Source organism: Triturus cristatus, chromosome 8 (assembly GCF_964204655.1).
Source record: "Triturus cristatus chromosome 8, aTriCri1.1, whole genome shotgun sequence".
In the NCBI taxonomy this organism is placed as follows: Eukaryota; Metazoa; Chordata; class Amphibia; order Caudata; family Salamandridae; genus Triturus; species Triturus cristatus.
In genome coordinates this window covers 74,476,369-74,497,193 of record NC_140591.1, presented here as the reverse complement: position 1 = coordinate 74,497,193, position 20,825 = coordinate 74,476,369, and the positions used below count along the sequence as shown (strand labels likewise).

General features: G+C 47.0%; 1 protein-coding gene across 8 annotated transcripts in view; it reads left to right on the top strand.

Annotated features, from left to right (window-relative positions):
• Positions 1 to 20,825, top strand: part of STXBP5L (syntaxin binding protein 5L) — a 1,956,595-nt gene that overhangs the window by 1,773,209 nt on the left and 162,561 nt on the right. For 4 of the 8 annotated variants that reach the window (XM_085621038.1, XM_085621036.1, XM_085621035.1 and 1 more), the window contains one exon: positions 3,297 to 3,398. The exons of 3 other annotated variants lie outside the window; for them this stretch is intronic. In XM_085621038.1, the coding sequence (XP_085477164.1) occupies positions 3,297 to 3,398 (102 nt within the window). The remainder of the gene's footprint in view (positions 1 to 3,296; positions 3,399 to 20,825) is intronic. One more of the 8 variants, XM_085621034.1, reaches the window with a different exon arrangement.

The window sequence follows — 20,825 nt, the reverse complement described above, 5'->3', positions numbered from 1 at the left end:
GTCAGTGAAGGCTACAAGTATCAGGCAAGAGGTGCGTCAGTGAAGGCTACAGGTATCAGGCAAGAGGTGCGTTAGTGAAAGCTACAGGTATCAGGTAAGAAGTGTGTCAGTGAAGGCTATAGGTATCAGGCAAGAGGTGCGTCAGTGAAGGCTATAGGTATCAGGCAAGAGGTGTGTCAGTGAAGGCTACAGGTATCAGGCAAGAGGTGCGTAAGTGAAGGCTATAGGTATCAGGCAAGAGGTGTGACAGTGAAGGCTACAGGTATCAGGCACGAGGTGCGTCAGTGAAGGCAATAGGTATCAGGCAAGAGATGTGTCAGTGAAGGCTACAGGTATCAGGCAAGAGGTGTGTCAGTGAAGGCTACAGGTATCAGGCAAGAGGTGCATCAGTGAAGGCTATAGGTATCAGGCAAGAGGTGCATCAGTGAAGGCTATAGGTATCAGACAAGAGGGGTGTCAGTGAAGGCTACAGGTATCAGGCAAGAGGTGTGACAGTGAAGGCTACAGGTATCAGGCAAGAGGTGCGTCAGTGCAGGCTAGAGGTATCAGGCAAGAGGTGTGTCAGTGCAGGCTATAGGCACCAGAGACGCGGTGTATCAGTGAATGCTGTAAATAACACAGTAGATATATGTCAGTGAATGCTATAGATATCAGATGAGAGTTGTGCCCGTGAAGTCTGTAGGTACCTGACAGGAGGTGTATCAGTGAAGGCTGGACAGATCATATTTGTGGTGTATCAGTGAAGGTTAAATATGTCAGACTAGAGGTGTACAAGTGAAGGCTATAGGTATCAGAAAATATAGGCTTAAGTGGTGAAGGTTATATATGTATATATATCAGATTAGAGGTGTCTCAGTAACAGAGATGGAGATTAAAGAGGTGTTGGGTCAATGACAGAGGCCGAAATCACAGAAGACATGCCACAATAAAACAAGAAACAGAAGAAAGAAGAGATGTCAGAGAAGGCATAACAATAAAAGAAGGTCCCCTCAGAGTTTCAGTAAAACAAGGAGATATCATTGAAGGGCAAAATGAGTGGAGGTTTTAAGTATTAAAGAAGAGGTGCATCAAAAAAAGAACCAGTATTATAGAAGTGAAGGAGAGAGATCTCAGAGAAGAGGGAGTTTATTGAATACATGTGATTCCACTAAAAGAAGAAGATATCAAAGAAGAATTTATCCGTGAAAGTGGTGAAATCATAGAAGAGGCAGATCGGAGAATGAAGGAGATTTCAGAAAAGAAACGTATCAGTGATGGAGATTAATATTCAAGAAGATGCATATCAGCGAAGAAGGGAGATGTTAAAAGAGAAGCATGTCAGTGAAGAAGGGAGATGTTAAAAGAGAGGCATATCAGTGAAGAAGGGAGATGTTAAAAGAGGCATATCAGTGAATGAGCAAGATGTCATAAAAAGATATTTAATTGAAGGGGGAAGTCACCAGAGAAGAGGTGTTTCCATGAATGAAGAACATATCGGAATAGACCTGAACCGAAGAGAAGGGGGATCAGAAAAGGTATATTATTAAAGGAAATCATAGAAGAGGTATGCCACTGCGGGAAAGAGATAGCACAGAAGTGGTGAATCTGGGAAGCAAGTAGACAGCAGAAAAGAGATATATTTCAGAAGATATGAGATACCAGAGAAAAAGCATCTCAGCAAAAGAAGGTGATCTGTGGATGAGTGAATCGGCACATCATAGAAGAGATGCATTAATGAAGGAAGTGATACCTGATGAGGCAAATATCAGTAGAAGAAGAGAATATCATAGAAAAGGCAGATTGGTAAGGAAAGTCTGATTTACACTTCACGGGGCATATTTACTAATCTTTCACGCAATGCAGGGCAGCCATCAAGGTTGCGTGAAAGGAAGAGAGCAGAAATGTTCCATATTTACAAAGATATGGAGCTCTTCTGCTCTCTCCTTCCAGTGGCGCACTGTGTGCTGCATAGCACCAATGCAGGCTCCCTTACACAAGGGTGCAAGGGTGGCTGTGCTTAAGGCAGGATTGCTTTTGCGCAGGAAAACAATCCTCAGAGGCCTTTTCCTCTTTCTTTAAAGATGTTTCTCCTTTTTACACCTGACTGGAGAAGGCGTTGCATTTTGACATATTCCCAGGTTTACTATCTTTTGTAAATCTGGGAATGCGCCGTAATCCATGGATGGATGCATGGGAATACCCATGCTCCACCGATGAAACACCTCCAATCTTGAAATGTAACGTAATGCATCGCAAGAAGCTGTGTTGCATTACATTTCTTTGCAAAGCCACACAAGGTGGTGTAAATCACTCCTTGTGTGACTTTGTAAATTTTACTTAAGGTTTTGCGTTGTTCTTGCGTCACCTTGTGCAATGCAGGGACAACGCAAAGGATTGATGAATCTGGAACAAGTTGTAGTGTTCCTTCTACATACATCAGTTAAGAGTTCATCCTTGAAAGGTAGAGATAGCAGAGAAATAGTGTATCAGAAATGGGAGGAGAGATCAGAGATGAGACATACCCGTGAAGGAAAGAGGCAGAAGACAAATTCTACATGAGCTGTGGGATTATGCCAAGTGAAGGTGTTAAGTGTCTGTGACTAAGGGTGACATATCAGGAAAAGGGCCTATTCTGAAGAAGCAAGACCTTGAGGAAAATTGTTACCAGGCAGATAAGGGCAAATTGACGTCCACTGAAAGTTGACTATATGTCAAGTACCTGAACAGTCTGTGCTCGAAACGTCTCTGAAGCAAAGGGTAATTGTGAATGAATTCCCATGTTTGCACCATATCAAAGAAGGTAGGGCGAAGGAAGTGGGTGGCAGAGCAGAAGTATCACAAAAACTAAAAGAGATAAAAGAGGATAGCACTGTGACCCAAGGAAGGTGGAAAGAGATGGAGGAAGGTTGTGGGACAAAGTAGTGCTCACAAAAAACTGCCCAGTGACATTATCAGTGAAGAAAAATACTGGCCAAGAAGAAAGATGGAGTAAAGAACAATGATGGGAGAGAATAGTTCTGACAAGGAAGTGGTGACATCAAGATGGGAATTGAGGAAAGAACTGGAGGAAGGTGCCAGGAGAAAAGATGGGTGATGAGGATGTGGTATCCCTTGAGGCTTGGGGTACAAGAAGTCAGTGGAAAGAGAGGGAGGCTGCAGAAAAGATGACTGCAGACTAGGAAGTTGCAAAGAGTGGTCTTTGAGTGCCTGGGAATTGCATCAGGTCCTCCACCTCTTGGCTACTGTCGTATTTATGTAATTATGCCTGTTGGTTGAATTGTTCCTGTCCTTTCGCAATGCATGCATCCTTGTGGCAGTAGGTTACATTTCCAGACGGGCAATGCTTCAGCAGTTACACGGAGTCAGTACATTCTCAAACGACGATTACCCAAGTTCTGCTTACACATGGACGGAGAAAGGTAAGACTTTTCATACTAGCTGGATGTTGTCCTGTTTGGTTTTGTGGTGCATTAGTTTAGATATCCTAAATGTGTCTTCTATCAAAATCAGTTGATTGAGCTACGGTTATCTACTGTCAGGTGAAATGATATCTATTCAATGACTCACTGGTTCAATGATGTCTCAAAATCTGTTTTTCATTTGCTGGTCAGAGTTATTTTATTCTATTCTTACAGGAAACTCTTAGCAAGGATTAGGAAGTGATGTGCCTGAATTTAGAAGCAAGACTCTTGCAGTTTAATGTGAAAATATGTCATATTTTGAATATTCTCTAGGGTCAACTTTGTGGTTGTTAGTGATTCAAAACAGTCGATTACTTACAGTGCACCTACAGCATTTCTGCATCCCCTTTCTCTTCTCTTTATGTTGTTTCTCTCCCCACCATCTCTAATCTAATTACAGGTGATATTGATTTCTCACTGGAAGACACTAGTATCTCTGATAGTAAGGAATTTGTGGTTTAATAGCTTCACACTTTTTACTACTAAGGGTCATTGTTAGCACACTGTATATGTACATGGCCTGATAATGACCAGGGTGTCTGGCAGCATGGCTGGACTCATCTGTTTCTCAGTTCATTTGAGGAGATCCTTTACGGTTTGATGCATTCAGAAAGACAGACTGTGTTGTATAATTGCATTAGGCCTAAAATTATTTTTTTCATAGGTATTGATCCCATCATTAAAGAACATTTTCGATCACTAACCAAAATAACCACAACAGAGAGACGTGTTATTCAAGAATAAAGAAGTTGCCCTGAATAGTTCTCAATTTGCACCAAAGAAACGTGTCAGATCTTCCATGTCACTTCGCTTAATGATATGATGTGGCAGTAATGAAATTCAATATATTGACACTGACTGTACATGGAAACAATTAAAGATGAGCCTCTAAGAGAGTATAGCGCGACTGCAAAATGTATTGGTAACAAATCCATGAGGCTCAAAGACAGTCTTTCTTTGATCAAAATAGCAAGGGGCAGATTTACAAGCCCCTTGCGACACATTTGAGCCGCTGTTGCGTCACTTCTGTGACGCAGCAGCGTCGTTAACAATGCGCCACGTTGCGACATATTTGCAACGTGACACATCTAGGGAGATGCGTCACGTTGTAAAGCCCTGCGCTACATTATACCTGTGTCAGGTATAATGTATGCAGGGTGGGCGTTCCGTCGCAAGAAAGCCCAATAAAAGTAACGCAGTGAAATCTACAAGATTTTACTAACTTACTTTTATGACGCCACTGCATCAAAACCTTAGACCTGCTTGAAGCAGGCGTAAGGAGTGACGCAGCACAATAAGTATAGGCCGCCCCTGAGCTTTGCAGGAGTTGCGTCGCGCTTGCGACATGACTCCAGCAATGCCCTGCCCTTACGACAGAAGATGTGACACGCATCTGTCTATCCTTGCGCCATGGTGTGCCGCATTGTAAATGCAACGCATCTGTGGTGGCGAAAGGGTATTTTTGCATGTCGCATCCCTGCTAATATGCAGAGAAACCCCTTTGGTTTTGCTTTGTTCGCCCTAAGTTGGCAGGGTACGCCCAGACGTGGGTCCCTTGCTCACTTTGCCACTGGATTCAAGCTAGCCTGGCTTATGACTGCTGATTAGCCAGAAACCGGTCCCAGGATGCTTGTTTCCGGTCCAGGGAAGACATGGCTTGGCAGTTCGGGCTGGACTGTTCCCATGAGGCACAGGGTCAGACTGATTTGCATATGGCCATGTCTGAACTGGGGTGGTGGAGTGAGCTAAAGAATGATGATGGATTAAACCCAGATCAGTTGACTGGGGTGAGTGCTTGCAATGTTCAACACTCCGTCCATAATCCCCTTTGGTTTTGCTTTGTTCACCCTAAGTTGGCAGGGTACGCCCAGACGTGGGTCCCTTGCTCACTTTGCCACTGGATTCAAGCTAGCCTGGCTTATGACGGCTGATTAGCCAGAAACCGGTCCCACAATGCTTGTTTCCGGTCCAGGGAAGACATGGCTTGGCAGTTCGGGCTGGACTGTTCCCATGAGGCACAGGGTCAGACTGATTTGCATATGGCCATGTCTGAACTGGGGTGGTGGAGTGAGCTAAAGAATGATGATGGATTAAACCCAGATCAGTTGACTGGGGGTGAGTGCTTGCAATGTTCAACACTCCGTCCATCATCCCCTTTGGTTTTGCTTTGTTCGCCCTAAGTTGGCAGGATATGCCCAGACGTGGGTCCCTTGCTCACTTTGCCACTGGATTCAAGAAAGCCTGGCTGATGACGGCTGATTAGCCAGAAACCGGTCCCACAATGCTTGTTTCCGGTCCAGGGAAGACATGGCTTGGCAGTTCGGGCTGGACTGTTCCCATGAGGCACAGGGTCAGACTGATTTGCATATGGCCATGTCTGAACTGGGGTGGTGGAGTGAGCTAAAGAATGATGATGGATTAAACCCAGATCAGCTGACTGGGGGTGAGTGCTTGCAATGTTCAACACTCCGTCCATCATCCCCTTTGGTTTTGCTTTGTTCGCCCTAAGTTGGCAGGATATGCCCAGACGTGGGTCCCTTGCTCACTTTGCCACTGGATTCAAGAAAGCCTGGCTGATGACGGCTGATTAGCCAGAAACCGGTCCCACAATGCTTGTTTCCGGTCCAGGGAAGACCTGGCTTGGCAGTTCGGGCTGGACTGTTCCCATGAGGCACAGGGTCAGACTGATTTGCATATGGCTGGATCTAAACTGGGGTGGCATGGTGAGCAAAAGAACGATGGATTTAACCCAGATCTCTTGACTGGGGGTGAATGTATGATTTATTCAGCATTCTGTCCATCATTTGTTTGCATAGTACTTTTCACCCTAAGTACGATAGGTATGCCAAGACGTGGGTCGCTTGCTCACTGTGCCACTGGATTCAAGCTAGCCTGGCTGATGAAGGGTAATACCCAGAAACTGGTCCCAAGATGCTTGTTTCCGGTCCACCCTGGCTTGGCAGTTCGGGCTGGACTGTTCCCATTAGGCACAGGGTCAAGACTGATTTGCATATGGCTGGGTCTAAACTGGGGTGGCATGGTGAGCAAAAGAACGATGGATTTAACCCAGATCTCTTGACTGGGGGTGAATGTATGATTTATTCAGCATTCTGTCCATCATTTGTTTGCATAGTACTTTTCACCCTAAGTAGGATAGGTATGCCATCGCTTGCTCACTGTGCCACTGGATTCAAGCTAGCCTGGCTGATGAAGGGTAATACCCAGAAACTGGTCCCAAGATGCTTGTTTCCGGTCCACCCTGGCTTGGCAGTTCGGGCTGGACTGTTCCCATTAGGCACAGGGTCAAGACTGATTTGCATATGGCTGGGTCTAAACTGAGGTGGCATGGTGAGCAAAAGAACGATGGATTTAACCTAGATCTCTTGACTGCGGGTGAATGTATGATCGTTTTCTTATTCTGTCCATCATTTGTTTGCGTAGCACTTCATATAACTCAGAGCACATTAGCTCCGGCCCCTGAACTAAAACGTTGACACTAATTAGAGTAAGCTAAAGATCAATGCAGTTTTTGTCGAGTGTGAGCTCTTGTGATCACTGTACGCCTGTATTAAAAGTTTAATCTTAATTAAAATTTAGAATAGAAATAGTAAGTGCACCTTGCAATGGCACGGTACCCAACATGATCTCAGTACATTCTTCGTAATTGTATTCCAATAGGGTAGGATTGGTCACGCAATTCAGGTTTTTACAACAATTGTTTCAGTTAGTGTCATAGAAAAATAATAATTATACGGGTAAACTACATCATGTGGTCTTATCTAGAGTTATCCACTATCCATGCAAAGGCTGCTAATGTACTCCATTTGAAAAACTATTCTACTTTGAAGGAAAACAACACCCCAGTGTCACCCTGATTAAATTAGCTAAAGTTGGTGTAAGAACAAACTATGGGGCAGATTTATGTTTCCTGGCGCATCCCTGCAAATCGGCAGGAAAGATGAGTGACGCATGTTTACCCTTGCGCCAGCACAGATGCGCCGCATTTGTAATGCGGTACATCATGGCGCAAGGATAAACAGATGCGTGTTGCATCTGCCAGCGTCACGTTGGCGCAGTGCTGGAGTTGTGTCGCGGGCGCGACGCAACTCCAGCACTGTTCCAACCTGGCCTCTCCTCAACATGGTGTGTCGCGCCTTACGCCTGCTTCAAGCAGGCACAAGGTTTTGACGCAGCAGCGTCGGAAAAGTGACTAAGTGAAATCATGTAGATTTCACTCAGGCACTTTTCCGAGGCGTTCCTGCGCCAGAACGCCCCCCCGCACCGAAACGCCCACATGAAACCTGACCCAGGTTTCATGTGACGCAGGGCTTTACAACGTGACGCATCTCCCTAGATGCATCACGTTGTAAATAGGGTGCAACGTGGCGCATGGGTTACGCCGCCGCTGCGTCACAGAAGTGACGCAACGGCGGCGCAAATGTGGCGCACGGGGCTTGTAAATCTGCCTCTATCTTTTTCGATATTTGAACACCATGCTATAAGTCTAGTTCACATTCTGTGCATCTAAGCTATCTAATAGTCATTAATCATGCAAGGATTGTGCGAATAATGTGATAGTGGTACATGTCATCTGATATGGCAGGCTTGCAAGGTATTGTAATGTTCACCCTTGAGTTAGTGCAGCGGTGCTAACCTCTGCTTCGCTGACCCATGGGGGTCCATGACGCCTACTCACGGGGACTGCGCCTGTTGGGAAGTTATTTTTTTAGATATAACTCTGTTCTGTTTATTAGACTCTTATACGAACATACAATAGGTAAGCTGTAACACTGAGGCTCATAATCACAGTTCCGACATGCTCCGTATCCAGTTGTCCACCATACACATTCATTTGACCTAAGTCGGTGCGTTCATGCAGTCACTCATAAATAACTGGAGCCGTCCCGGTAACTGCCTCCGGCCGGTACCTTGCATACGCCACCCTGGCTCCCAGTCCTTTCTCAAGGCGTAGTCTCGCCTGCACTTCTCCAGGGACCCCATACTGTTCAGATTTGCGAGGGACCCCTTCATCCGCGTTACTACACCGGTTCAAAGTTCACCCGTCGTTCAGCCATTGTTGCATCGATGGTGCCCCCCAGTAGGGCACTGTGGCTCTCATTGCCACCACCAGTGCCACATTACAGATTGGAAGGGTGTGCCTGTCCACAGTCTGTTCCCCCACATACTGGAAGGTAAGTATTAGCAGAATAAGAAAGTGAGTAGATATTAAAAAAACGGAAAATTGAAAAATGTTAATGCTCTGTAAATGTGAAGGAATTTGAAAGTTGTTATCTTTAATTTGTTCCAAGGGAGCAGCGGAAGTACAGTTTGCAGTATTATGGAGATTGATACTGCAAAGGAGGCACAAAGACGCGCCTACAAAAAGACAGTCCGGATGCACTAGGAGCAAAAAAGACAAAGTGGAACGCCGCGCTGTAGCACAAAACTTTGCCTTTTAGAAATAAAACCGGATATAAAAACATTACAACCCTCCCATTAAAATTTTGATATTTGTATATGTTTTTGTGTGAATTACATAAGAGTTCGTATCTTGTGTATTTGTGTGGTGTATACTTATTTCTGTAGTTTTGTGGGGTTTTTTGTGGTTCCAACCGTAGAAATGCTTAGGCCCAACTTCCAATAGTGATTCAGTTGAGGTCTGCAGGAGTCAAGAGGATAAGAACGGTGAGGGAAGAGGGACAAATTAAAGTAAATTAACCCATATCAAAATGTCACAGGATCAAGTCATCATAATCTGTTCATGTGAGCTAAATGACAGTAAAGTAACACGTTGTGTTTTTAAGATATTATTGCATTTTTAAAACCATCCCATTGGGTAGCTAGTTTAACACACACAAATTAAAACTCTGCTTGGAATTAAGAACATTGGACATTTCTATGAATACAAATTAGGGGAGGCCTCAAGATTTCTTCTCTGAAGCTTTGCAAGAAATGTGTTTTTACACATAATGCTCTGCGGGACAGGTTGACCTGTTAAAAAATTCAGAATGCTCGTTCCTTATTGCAAAGGTTTGTTCCCAAATTCTTAATGTGCGGCTTATTGGCAAGGGGAGCAAGCGTCCTCTTAAGGTCCTTTTGATGGGAGGAAGGCCATCTTTTGACATTGGTTGGATCTCTGTTGTAAATGTATACTTAAGTGATGGTGAAGAAGCAGTAAAACTCCACCATGCCAAGGGCTGTCTTTAGAGCGGTGTGAGCTGTACCGTCCCGCCGGGCGCCAACGTTGGAAGGGTGCGCTCCGCATGGCCAGCTGAGGCCAGAAAAGAGCAGCCTGGATGGATCGTTGTGCATGTGGCATTGTTAGGGGATATTTAGTAAGGCTTGATGGCTCTGGTGGTTTATGCACTTGGTGCAGAGATCTGCAGTTTGTCTAGTCCCAGTTTTGACTCAGGAACAAGTAACATTCCCACTGCAAATATCCACACGTGACATGCGGATCACAGGCTAGTATTTTATGTGGATAGTTCAGTGAGTTATTGCTTTTGCCACAGAGATCCTTTTGTTACTTTAAGTTTATAAATTACAAACCTTATAATGTAGCACAATTAGCTATGAGCTGGCATCAAAGCGCTGCATGCAAATTGAGAGGCATAGCCTTAGAATCCTATTGATTTTTCTCCTCAATCTTTCGTTGTTAAAAGGTTACTAAAAAGGCCTCCTTAGGTTAGTGATACAATTGTATTAGTATCACATTCCGATCATTGTGTTTTGTTTCAAATCCTGAGTCCATAAGGCTGATTTACACACTTTGGGCCTGTTTTCCATCACAAACGTGAAGCTGGCCTGGTGCCAAGTGTGGTTTTGGCGCTTTGCTTCCAGTGCAAATCCTGAGTAGTGTTGGACTCTGTGCTATTGTAAGGCATGGTGGGGACCACGGGTGTTACAAGTGGTTCTCAGGGAATCACCCATGGATTTTAATACTAATCCCTTTCACCAACTTTGATAGAAAGGATTATCTGTAAAAAAAACTATGCCTACTCAAGGCATAAAATTGAAGAAAAGATTTATTTTCTCCAAACCTTTCCAACTTTGCCTGTGTGCTGCACTATAGAGAACATATACAAATTGTTTTAAAGTGTTAAACTTTGTCAAAGTTTTTCATTTTGGGGTGCCCTTCCAGTATGAAACCTTTCCTTGACGTCACACAGGTGTAAGTTACCCCAGTACTGGGGGAGAGTGCAGCAGCACCATAGCTTAGTAGATATGGTGCGGTTCTGCTCTCTCCTTTTCATGAAATGCAGCACAGCAACTTTGTTTAAAGCACATCGTAAAAACTTGGGGGCATATCAGCAAGGCGAGGCGATAACTATCGCCAAGCGCACTTAGCGCTAGGATAATTATTGCCGGCTATTGCTGGATTTTATCGCGGAGATAGCATGCTATCAGCAACGCTTATCTCCAAAGCGATAGAAATCCATGCGTTGGCTAGGAAACAGTGCGATTATCGCGGGAAATCCAGTGATGATCGCACTGCAACCGGCGATACCTTGCTGATAGGGCAAGGTGGATTTAGCCATGTAATCCACCTTCCATTGGATTACATGGCTAAGTCAGAAGAAAAGCAGGCGTAAGGAAAGTAGCGATAACCACGCTTAGAGCTACTTTTAGTTTCGCTCTGCTTGTTAGCGTGAAGCTTGATAATTGGAGAAATGTCGGTTAGCGACATTTCTCCAGTTATTTTGGGGAGGAACGTCCACTTTGCATCTTATTAGAGATGCGAGGCTGGGCGTTCCGGAAACAGGCGCTAAGGCATGGATTCACGAGTTAGCGTGTCCATGCTGATAGGGCAATAAAATTATCGCCGCTTTTCGTCCGAAAACAGACTCTAAAGCGGCGATAATTCTATTGCCTCGCCTTGCTGATATGTCTCTAGTGCCTGATTTCGAGTCTGGCAGTTTTCCGACCGCTAGACTCATTGTAGCAGTCCACCGTCCATCGCATTATGACTTTGAAAGTCCTTGTGGCGGAGGACCACAGTCTGTGCCAGGGTACAGTCGTTCCCTGGCGGTGGCGCAGCTACGCCACAATGTAAGATGCTCAGCTAGACTGGCACAGTCCAGCTGAGCATTTGACAAGTTCCGCCACCGCCAGCCATTTCATGGCGCAGCGGTGGAGGAAAAAATGGGACTCTGTAAACTGTTTGTACTATCGGTCGAGACACCAGGAGACGGCTTCAGGATTGGAGGAGGCTTATCAAGGAGTTCCTTGATGGAATGACCTTTTAATTATCTCTAATTACGTTACCAACAGCTTCAGGGCCAAACAGGTATATATCGAGATAAAACTAGCATGGCTTCCTTTTACTTTTTAAATTACTGCAGACTTTCGTGAAGGAGACAGTCTAGCATAACTACTGGGAACTTCATGGAATTTCATGACAGTTTCTTTGCATCCTAATTTACTTTACATTGACTGGCTGAAAGATCCCACTATAGTGTGGAATATCGGAACACGTTTTGCTAACCTTGAATATCACACCGCTTCAGACTTAGATTGTGAGTTGAATACCAGTCAAGGAACATCTCCTTTGCCAGGCCTGTTGACCCACAGGATCGTAACAACAGACTTATATTATTTAGCCTTGAAGAAGTCACTTGTGTGACGAAACATGTGTCGGCTGTATTTTGGATTGCAATACAAGTCTCCACTACAAACCCATGACTCCTGTCCTTGATGTTGGAGTTCTTTTTTTGACAAAATTGTGCATGACAATATTAACATTGATTTACTCATTTTGAGTGCTTTGGTACAACAGTTTCTCATTATTTTCCTTGACAGGATGTGCCCACTGTGTCCAATCTGAAACATGCCTAAGACTCCTACTGCATTTTATGATATGTGCTTGCTGTGGAGTGGGTTTAACTAAACTCCACTTGTTCCACCAACCTGTATCTTGAATTAAAACTGATTCTTTACCAATTCTAGAAATTCTTGCTGGAGGAAAAAACAGACTCCCACTTCTTGACTATACCTGGTTTTTCATTATGACCTGATCCCCAACAGCAAGATCTGGTTCAACTTTACAATTTTTATCAAAGTTTTGTTTCATGGTTGATTGTTTTCTCAACACTCTTACTGTCACTTGTTCATTAAAAATGGAGTGATCACTTTTTGTGTTAGGAACCCTTTCCTTAAGCCAAGTAGGAAACATGTCTGAATGATATTCACGCCCTCTCAAAAGTATAAAGGGTGCAGCACCAGTGGTTCAGTGAGGTGCTGTATTGTATTCCCATAATTTCTGATTGAGAAAATGTTTAACTCCAATTCCAGCAGCAATGGCTGTTTGCACACCCTCTTAAGACTACGTTCCCCCATTCTATCAGACCATTAGACGTTGGAGAATACAAAGCCACCTTTAAACGCTTTACATCATGTTTGTTAAAAAACAAGACATTTGACCATATACAAAAGTGAATCATTGTCGGTCACTAGAGACCTAGGGGGACCCTCAACAGCAAAAACTTGCTCCAGAAATGTGATTGCCGCTTTAACTAGAGTTAACAAAAGAGAAATACAACCACTTGGAATAGTAGTCAACTAATAAAACAGCATATCTCATTTCCTCAGGAAGTGAAACAAACGGCCCAGAAAACTCCATACCTATTTTGTACCTTGGCCCTTCTGGAAAGGACACGGGATGAAGGAGTGTCTCACTAACCATCCAATGTTTGTCTGACAGAAGACACTCTGGACACTTGTCAAACATGCGTCACACCTGACGATCCAGAGCAGACCACCAATAGTGTTGTTTGATACGCATTCAGGTTTCGGTGGTGCCTAAGTGTCCTTGATGTGCGCTGGAAATGATGGACTCTTGCAATTTAGAAGGAGGTACATGTAAATCTCCCCTTAAAACCAAACCATTGACTAAAGAAAGCTCCCCAACGACTTGAGCACAAGTCTTTAAATTTCTGTGCAATCACCTTAGTTATATACTAACCTGTTTAAGAATTTCATCCTCAAGGAAAGCACTCTTCCAGTCTTCTTCTGAAAATGTGGATGTTATGTCTGGGTCGGCATGAACTGCATCCACAAGTGCCATACACACATCCTCATCCACCGGAAACTCAGGAAGTGGCATGCGAGACAGGCAATCAGGTTTTAAAGTTTCTCCTCCTGCCACATGACTAATGTTGAATGTATATTCAAGCAGTTTGGAGACCAAACGTGTAAGTCTTGCAGGCGCATTATGGTGAATATCCTTGGTAAAGATGTAAACTAGGGTTTTGTGGTCAGTGTGTAAATCAAACCGACATCCCCAAACATACATTGTACATTTTTGAACTGCCCAGATACATGCCAGAGTTTCATGTTCAATGGTGCTGTATTGTTGTTCGTGTTTTCCCGAGAGACCTGGAGGCGAATGTTACGATTTGTTCTGTGTTACCCATACTTTGGCTCCAAACTGCTCCTAAACCATGAAGACTGGCATCCACTGTGATAAGAGGCGGGCAATCATCCCTGAAGGCTGAAAGCGCAGGAGCATTTACAGTCAAGTGTTTTACTTTGTCAAAAGAGGACTGCATTTCCTAATCCCAAATAAACTTCTGCCCCTTCTGTACAAGGGATCTGAGAGGTTCCACTATAACAGTATAACCTGAAAAAAAGCAAACGTTATACACTGCAAGTCCTACAATGGAACATAGGGCATCACGATCAGTGGGTGCGCAGGCATTTTTAATCGCTTTGATCTTTGAGAACTTAGGATTTATACGAGAGTCAGAAATGGTGTGACCTAAGTAATCTAGATACTTGGTAGCAAATTTGCCTTTATCCTTCCTGACCATCAGGCCCAATGTGTTCAAGCATGGGCAAGACGTTATCAAGGATATTATTATATTGTTCCAATGATTCTGCAAAAACCAGGATATCATCCTGGTACTCTTGTGCCCCATTAAGGTCGGCAAACAGAACATTCATGAGTTTTTAGAAAACACTGGCAGCTGATGCCATCCCAAACGGCAATCTCAAGCATTTGAAAGCAAAGGATTGGGTGACAAAAGCTGTCAATCCCTGAGAATGATTGTGTAAGCGAATGTGATGGTATGCCAACCTCAAATCAGTAACTGAGAACTATTTGCCAATACCCAAATTCGCTAGGATCTTGTGTATTCTGTGTAGTGGGTAACAATCAACAAAATGTTGGAGTTGAATGTGTGCAAGTCGGCACACATTCTGACATCGCCTGTTTATTTGCATGCGAAAACAGTTGGTGCGACCCATTCTGATGTTTCAACAGTTTGAATGACCCCTTGACTACATAACTCTTTTAACATCTGTTTGAGTTCCTCTCTAACTGACAAGGGAACCTGTCTTACATTATGTACACATGGTTTGGCATGGGGCTTGAGTCTAATGTGGTGTACAAACCCTTTTCCAGTACCAATCTCACTGGAAAACAGTCCATTGTGCGTATTTAAAATCATGTCATCTGATAGAGCTATCTAGCTGCAGATTCCTTACCTTTAAATTTCCCAGGCATCAGGCTGGATCCAGAAACTTTAGCTGAGCAATACCCCTTGCACGCACTGTTGTGTGGCTCCATTCGGCTACGCGTGATGTCGTCGGCATCGTTAGCGTCGGTTATGACATCGCTGTACTTAAATAGGCGCCACTCATGCGCGGACATAAGTTCTTTTCTGTCCGCGCCAGTTAAGTGCTGATCCAGGAAGAGCTACCCCTCTGTTGCTTTTTTACAAGTTTCTTCTCAACGTTTTGTCGACTTCTGTATTTTCTCAATCATGTGCGAGGGATGTCTTCAAGGAAGACATGGTTTAAGCTATGCGGGGCTTGTCCCTGCACGAGGCCAGTCACAGATCCCCACCTCATATGCCTATGGTGTCTCAAGCGCAACTATGATCCAAAGTCTTGCTCAGACTGTTAGGCCATGGCTCCTTATACCTCTAGAGAGCGGGCTTTGAAGCTTGTTTCGGGCCGACAGCGTCAAGCGAGACTCCGCAGAGGTCCCGGTTCCGATCGAGGAAGAGGAGGTTACGGGATCGGCCCCAAAGTCAAAGTCCTCTGCATCCCACCAGAGGTCGCTGGGACACTCGGGGGAGAGGCACAAAAAGAAGAAGTCCAAGCGGACTTCTTCTTCACCTTGAATGTTGTCTGTCGACGAAGGAGGTAAGGAGCACCGATGCTCTAGCCATGGTTCGGCGGAGACAGAGCCAGGGTCGACTTCCGGGGGCCGGAGTAACCCCCGCTCAGATTAAAGAGTTTTTCGAGGCCAAGTGCCCCGTATTTGAGCAGGCTGACCCCTCTGGTGAGAATTTGGGCCCCTTGGGGGTTGAAGGTGCCCCGTCGGATTCCACGCCATCAGCTCGGGCTATGGCGCCGGTGGGGCCTCAAGGATCCTATCCGGGTCGATGCCGCTTGTGCCACCGCGACCTCCTCCTTCGTCTGCCCCGAAGTCAGTGCCGCCGGTTCCCATCGGCAGTGCCAGCCCCATCCTCATCCCCAATGACATGGAGCCGGAACAACGTTACTCAACGCCAATTCCAACGTCAATTGAACCCAGAGGTTCTTTGTTGTCACCTGAGCACTTTGTAGATGTGTTAGACTCGGGAGAGGAGTGGGAGGGGACTATGGACCATCTAGATCACCAGGATGACCCTGCAGAGCAGTTGGACTGGTATGGGGAACTTGGGAAGGGCAGGGGACTGGACACTTCTGCAGATACTGGCATGCTCTCTCCGTCAACTGTGGCTACGGAGGAGGGTGCATCTAATGCCATGGTGGTTAAGAGGGCAGCTTAGGTCCTTGGACTGGAGCTGCCCTCAGTGGAGGTCAGGACTAATCTCCTGACCGAAGTGCTTCAGCCTGGGTCTTTCACCTCAAAACCCCTTTTGCCTTTTAATGAAGCCCTTACTGATGTCCTTCTAGGCACGTGGTCCAAGCCTAGCACAGAGGCTCCTGTAAATAGGACAATTGCCTGCCGCCTTCGCCCAATTCCGGGCGACCCAAAGTTCCCCAGCCGACACCCCACCTGCCCCAGAAAGTTTGGTGGTGCAGGCCTCAATGTTTCAGGGCGTGTTCCCTTCCGCCCCTCCAGATAGGAAATCCAAGAGGCTGGATTCATTTGGGAAGAAATGTTTTCTTCTTCCAGTGTGGCAATGTTGTCAGTGAATACTGCTTGCTTAGTGGGCCATTTTTCCCACTCCCTTTACGCAAGTGCTGCCACAAGTCCTGGAGAAGGCCTGGGCTATGTTCTCTTAGGCTGTTAAGGACAGGAGAGATGCAGCGAAATTCACCATCAGGTTCGGCCTTGATACAACTAATTTGCTGGGCTTTTTCTCAACAGTAGCCTTGAGGCGCCATGCCTGGCTTAGGACAACTGGCTTCAGAGGGGATGTCCAGGCGAATCTGATGGACATGCCCTTTGATGGGACCTGCCTTTTTGGGAAAAGGCAGATTCGTCCCTAGTGACATTCAAGGACTCTCGAGCTCATTCCAGATACTTGGGCCCCTCTACTACTCCTTGTGGCCAGTCTACCTTTCGCTTCTTTTGTGGCAATGGAAGGGGTTTCCAGCCGCATCAGCCCTATTCTAGCCACTGTCCTGCGCAGGCTTCCCAAGCTGTGGGCGGACATGGACACGGTTCATTCCGACCTAGGAATGGAAGCCAGAAGTCATCAGCCACTCTGCCCTCGGCAGCCGCAACCTCCAGGCACTCTTATTCTGATGGATACATCTGCCAGTGGATTCCTCACCTTGTGAATATCCCCTGCGCCAGCATTCCACGGAATTTTTCTTTCCCAGCACTCCACATCGACGTGGGCGACGTCACAATACATCGGCTCCGCTCGCGACTCCGTATGACGTCACCGGAGCCATCAGAGGCCCACGTCGGCGTGAAGACGTCAGTTCCCTTTTTGCCGCGCCGTCGACGCGCAACGGTTTTTTCCAGTACTCCTGCTACTTTGTAGTTGTAAGGTGTTTATGTGGCAAAATTCTGTAATGTCTGCGACAAGGAAGTCGGGCTTTAAGCCCTGTAGGGAATGCGGCGGATATATGTCCCTGACTGACCCACATGAGGACTGTTTGTGGTGCCTTTCGTTGGACCACGATGTCGAAGACTGTGCATGCTGTAGGAGGATGAATCCTAAAGCATTAAAGGAAAGAAAAGCCAAGCTGTTTATGGCGAAGATTGGTAAGGAGAAGAGAGGGAGAAAGAAAGAGAAATCGAGGGCTGAGTCGTCGACTTCGAGGTCGTCGAAGTCAAGGAGACATCATAAAAAAAGAAAACACTCTTCACGAAGCCGGTCCTCGAAGAGCAGGAAGTCGAGGTCGACTTCACCTCGGCGTCATCGGAGTAAGGACATTTCACCTTCTCCTTCTCCCTCTAAGACTCCGGGAGGTTCTCCGTCTCCGAAGCGGGCTCCAGAGCGTTCGCCGCCCCAGTCCCCGGCGCAGTCCCCGGCGCCGTCTCCGGCGTCTTCTCCGGATCGGGTGGAGTCGCATGTTTCGGATCAGGAACGGGAGGAAGAACCGACTCCGGCGCTTGAAGAATCTATGGCTCCGGTGGAGGACACTACGGCGCCGCAGCCAAATACTCCGCAGAGGGATGCAGGTTCAGTGCCTTATCCTCAGTTTCCTGCTCCAGGTACTGATTCTACTCAGTTCCTAAATGCCATGTATGGTATTTTTAATAGGGCGGCCTTCCCATCCGGAGCACCAACTGGTCCCGTGGGTCCCATGGCTTATACGTTGGGGGTGCCGCAGCATTATGCTCAGGCCCCCTTCATGCCCTTTCTGCCGATGGCACCTTCGTGGCAGTTTCCGGCGCTGTCTGGGGATCCGTCACGACTTCGGCTGGATCGTCCTGCGTCGGAGCCTTCCTCGACGCCGATGCCGACTCCATTGGCGCTGCGTCCGGCGCCGCCAACTCCGTCTATGGTGCCGCCGACTCCAACACCTCTGGCTCCACCGACGCCGCGTACGACGTCGTCGACGCCGGCTCCCCGGATTCGATCGAGAAGGGAGGGCCAAAGGGTGTTGGAAGAAGGAAGATACAGAGAAGAGGTAGAGGAAGGTGAGGTGGACACATCCTCTGATGATTTTGAGGGCATACAAGAGGCTATTGGCCTAGACACCACCCCAGAATGGGAGCACACATCGGCAAGATCCTCTCCACCTCAAGAACTGGCTCCCTACCATACTGTTATCAAAAAGGCTGCAGAGCTGTTGGATTTACAGTTGCCCTCGGCAGAGTATAAATCGAACTTGTTGACAGAGGTTTTGCACTCTCCTACTTCCACTTCAGAGAGTTTACTGCCCTTTAATGAGGCCATCTTGGAGCCTGTTTTGGAGGTATGGCGGAAACCACTTTCTTCTCCGGCGGTTTCCAGACAGGTGGCAAGAAGGTATAGGGTGGCGCCTGGGGATCCGTATTTTCTATCTATACACCCGTCTCCAGAGAGCCTAGTTGTGCAGGCATCCTGCTCGAAACATGCTTCGGCGGCTTTCCCTCAATCTCCCGCAGATAGGGAGTCTAAGAAGGTGGACCAGGCTGCTAAAAAGACTTTCTCTTCGGGGAGTATGGCATTAAAGTCTTCCAATGCCACGTGATTGCTGGGGCGTTACGTGCACGCATTGATGGACTCAATGAAGACTTTGGCCCCTAAGCTGCCGGAGGGCGATAAGGCGTCTTTCTTGGAGGTGGTTTCGGACACTCAGGCCGCAGCCAGACAGGTGATCCAGTCGGGATTGGATACGACGGATTCGGTGGCAAGGATTATGGGCTCGTCCATAGCTGCAAGAAGGCAAGCATGGCTCCGTTGTCGGGATTCTCCGCGGATGTTCAAGCCACATTAGTGGATTTGCCATTTGATGGGCAGAAGTTGTTTGGTGAAAAGGCAGATTCTGCTCTACAAAGATTTAAAGACAGCAGATTAACAGCAAAGTCATTGGGTCTGCAAGCTCCTGCAAAGGGTTCTGTTTTTAGAAAATTCAGGGGCTTTGGAAGGTCATCTTTTCGCTCCTACCGACAGCCTCAGCAGCAACAGCAGCAGCAGCAACAGCAGAATCCCCTCTATAAATCCTATAGAGGGAGACAAAGGGGTCGGAGAGGTTCTGGACGCAACCCCTCTTCTTCCTCCTCCTCTGCTCCCAATGAGGCTTCAAGGAAGCAGCCCTAGATCCCCCATCCCGGATCATGTAAGACCTGTGGGGGGTCGGGTGTCCTACTTTCTACGGGGTTGGAAATCTGTTACGACAGTTTTCCCCTACCTGGACGACTGGCTTCTGAAGGCAGAGTCCCCAGAGATGGTGCAGCATCATCTGCAGGTAACATCTCAGCTGTTATTCGACTTGGGTTTTTCGATCAATGTGCCCAAATCTCACCTGGTGCCCTCTCAACGCAACCTGTTTATAGGGGCGGTACTGGACACTACTGTGTGTCGAGCATTTCCTCCTCCACAAAGAATTCTCGACATTCAGGAGATGGTCCCTTTATTCCACAATGGAGCGGTTGTTCCAGTTCTGAAGGTCCTTCGCCTGCTCGGTCTGTTCGCCTCCTGCATTCTGTTGGTCAACCATGCACGCTGGCACATGAGGGCGCTCCAGTGGTGCCTCCGCAAGCAGTGGTATCAGCACAACGGGGATCTCAGGGAGTCGATCAAGATCTCCAGAGAAGCTGCAGCGGATCTATCTTGGTGGAGCGTGGAGGGCAATCTGTCGCAAGGAAAGCCCTTCCATCTGCCTCCATCGGTGGCCACAGTGATAACGGATGCCTCCACTTTAGGGTGGGGTGCTCATCTGGGGGATCTGGAGATCAAGGGTCTTTGGTCTCCAGAGGAAAGGTTGCTTCACATCAACCTTCTCGAGTTGCGGGCGATTCGTTTGGCGCTCAAGGCCTTCCTCCCTTCCCTTCGCGGTCAGTCTGTTCAAGTCCTGACGGACAACACGACCGCGATGTGGTATGTCAACAAACAGGGAGGAGTGGGGTCTCTTTGTCTCTGCAGAGAGGCCCTGCGGCTATGGTCCTGGGCTCAGGACCATCAGATTTGTCTGATGGCAAATCATCTGGCCGGGGTGTTGAACGTACGTGCGGACAGTCTCAGTCGGCAGTTCTCCGCCGACCACGAGTGGAGGCTCCAATCGGAGGTGGTTCGTCACGTCTTTCGGACGTGGGGGACACCTCGAGTGGACCTGTTTGCCACCCGCGAGAACGCGCACTGCCCGTCATTCTGCAGTCTCCAGCATCCGATGCAGGGAGCGATGGGGGACGCATTTCAGTTGAGTTGGGGCTCACGACTGCTTTACGCGTTTCCTCCCATACCCTTCATTCCTCGGGTTCTGAGGAAGATTCGTCAAGACCGGGCCCAACTTATATTGATCGCCCCGGATTGGCCAAGAAGGGTG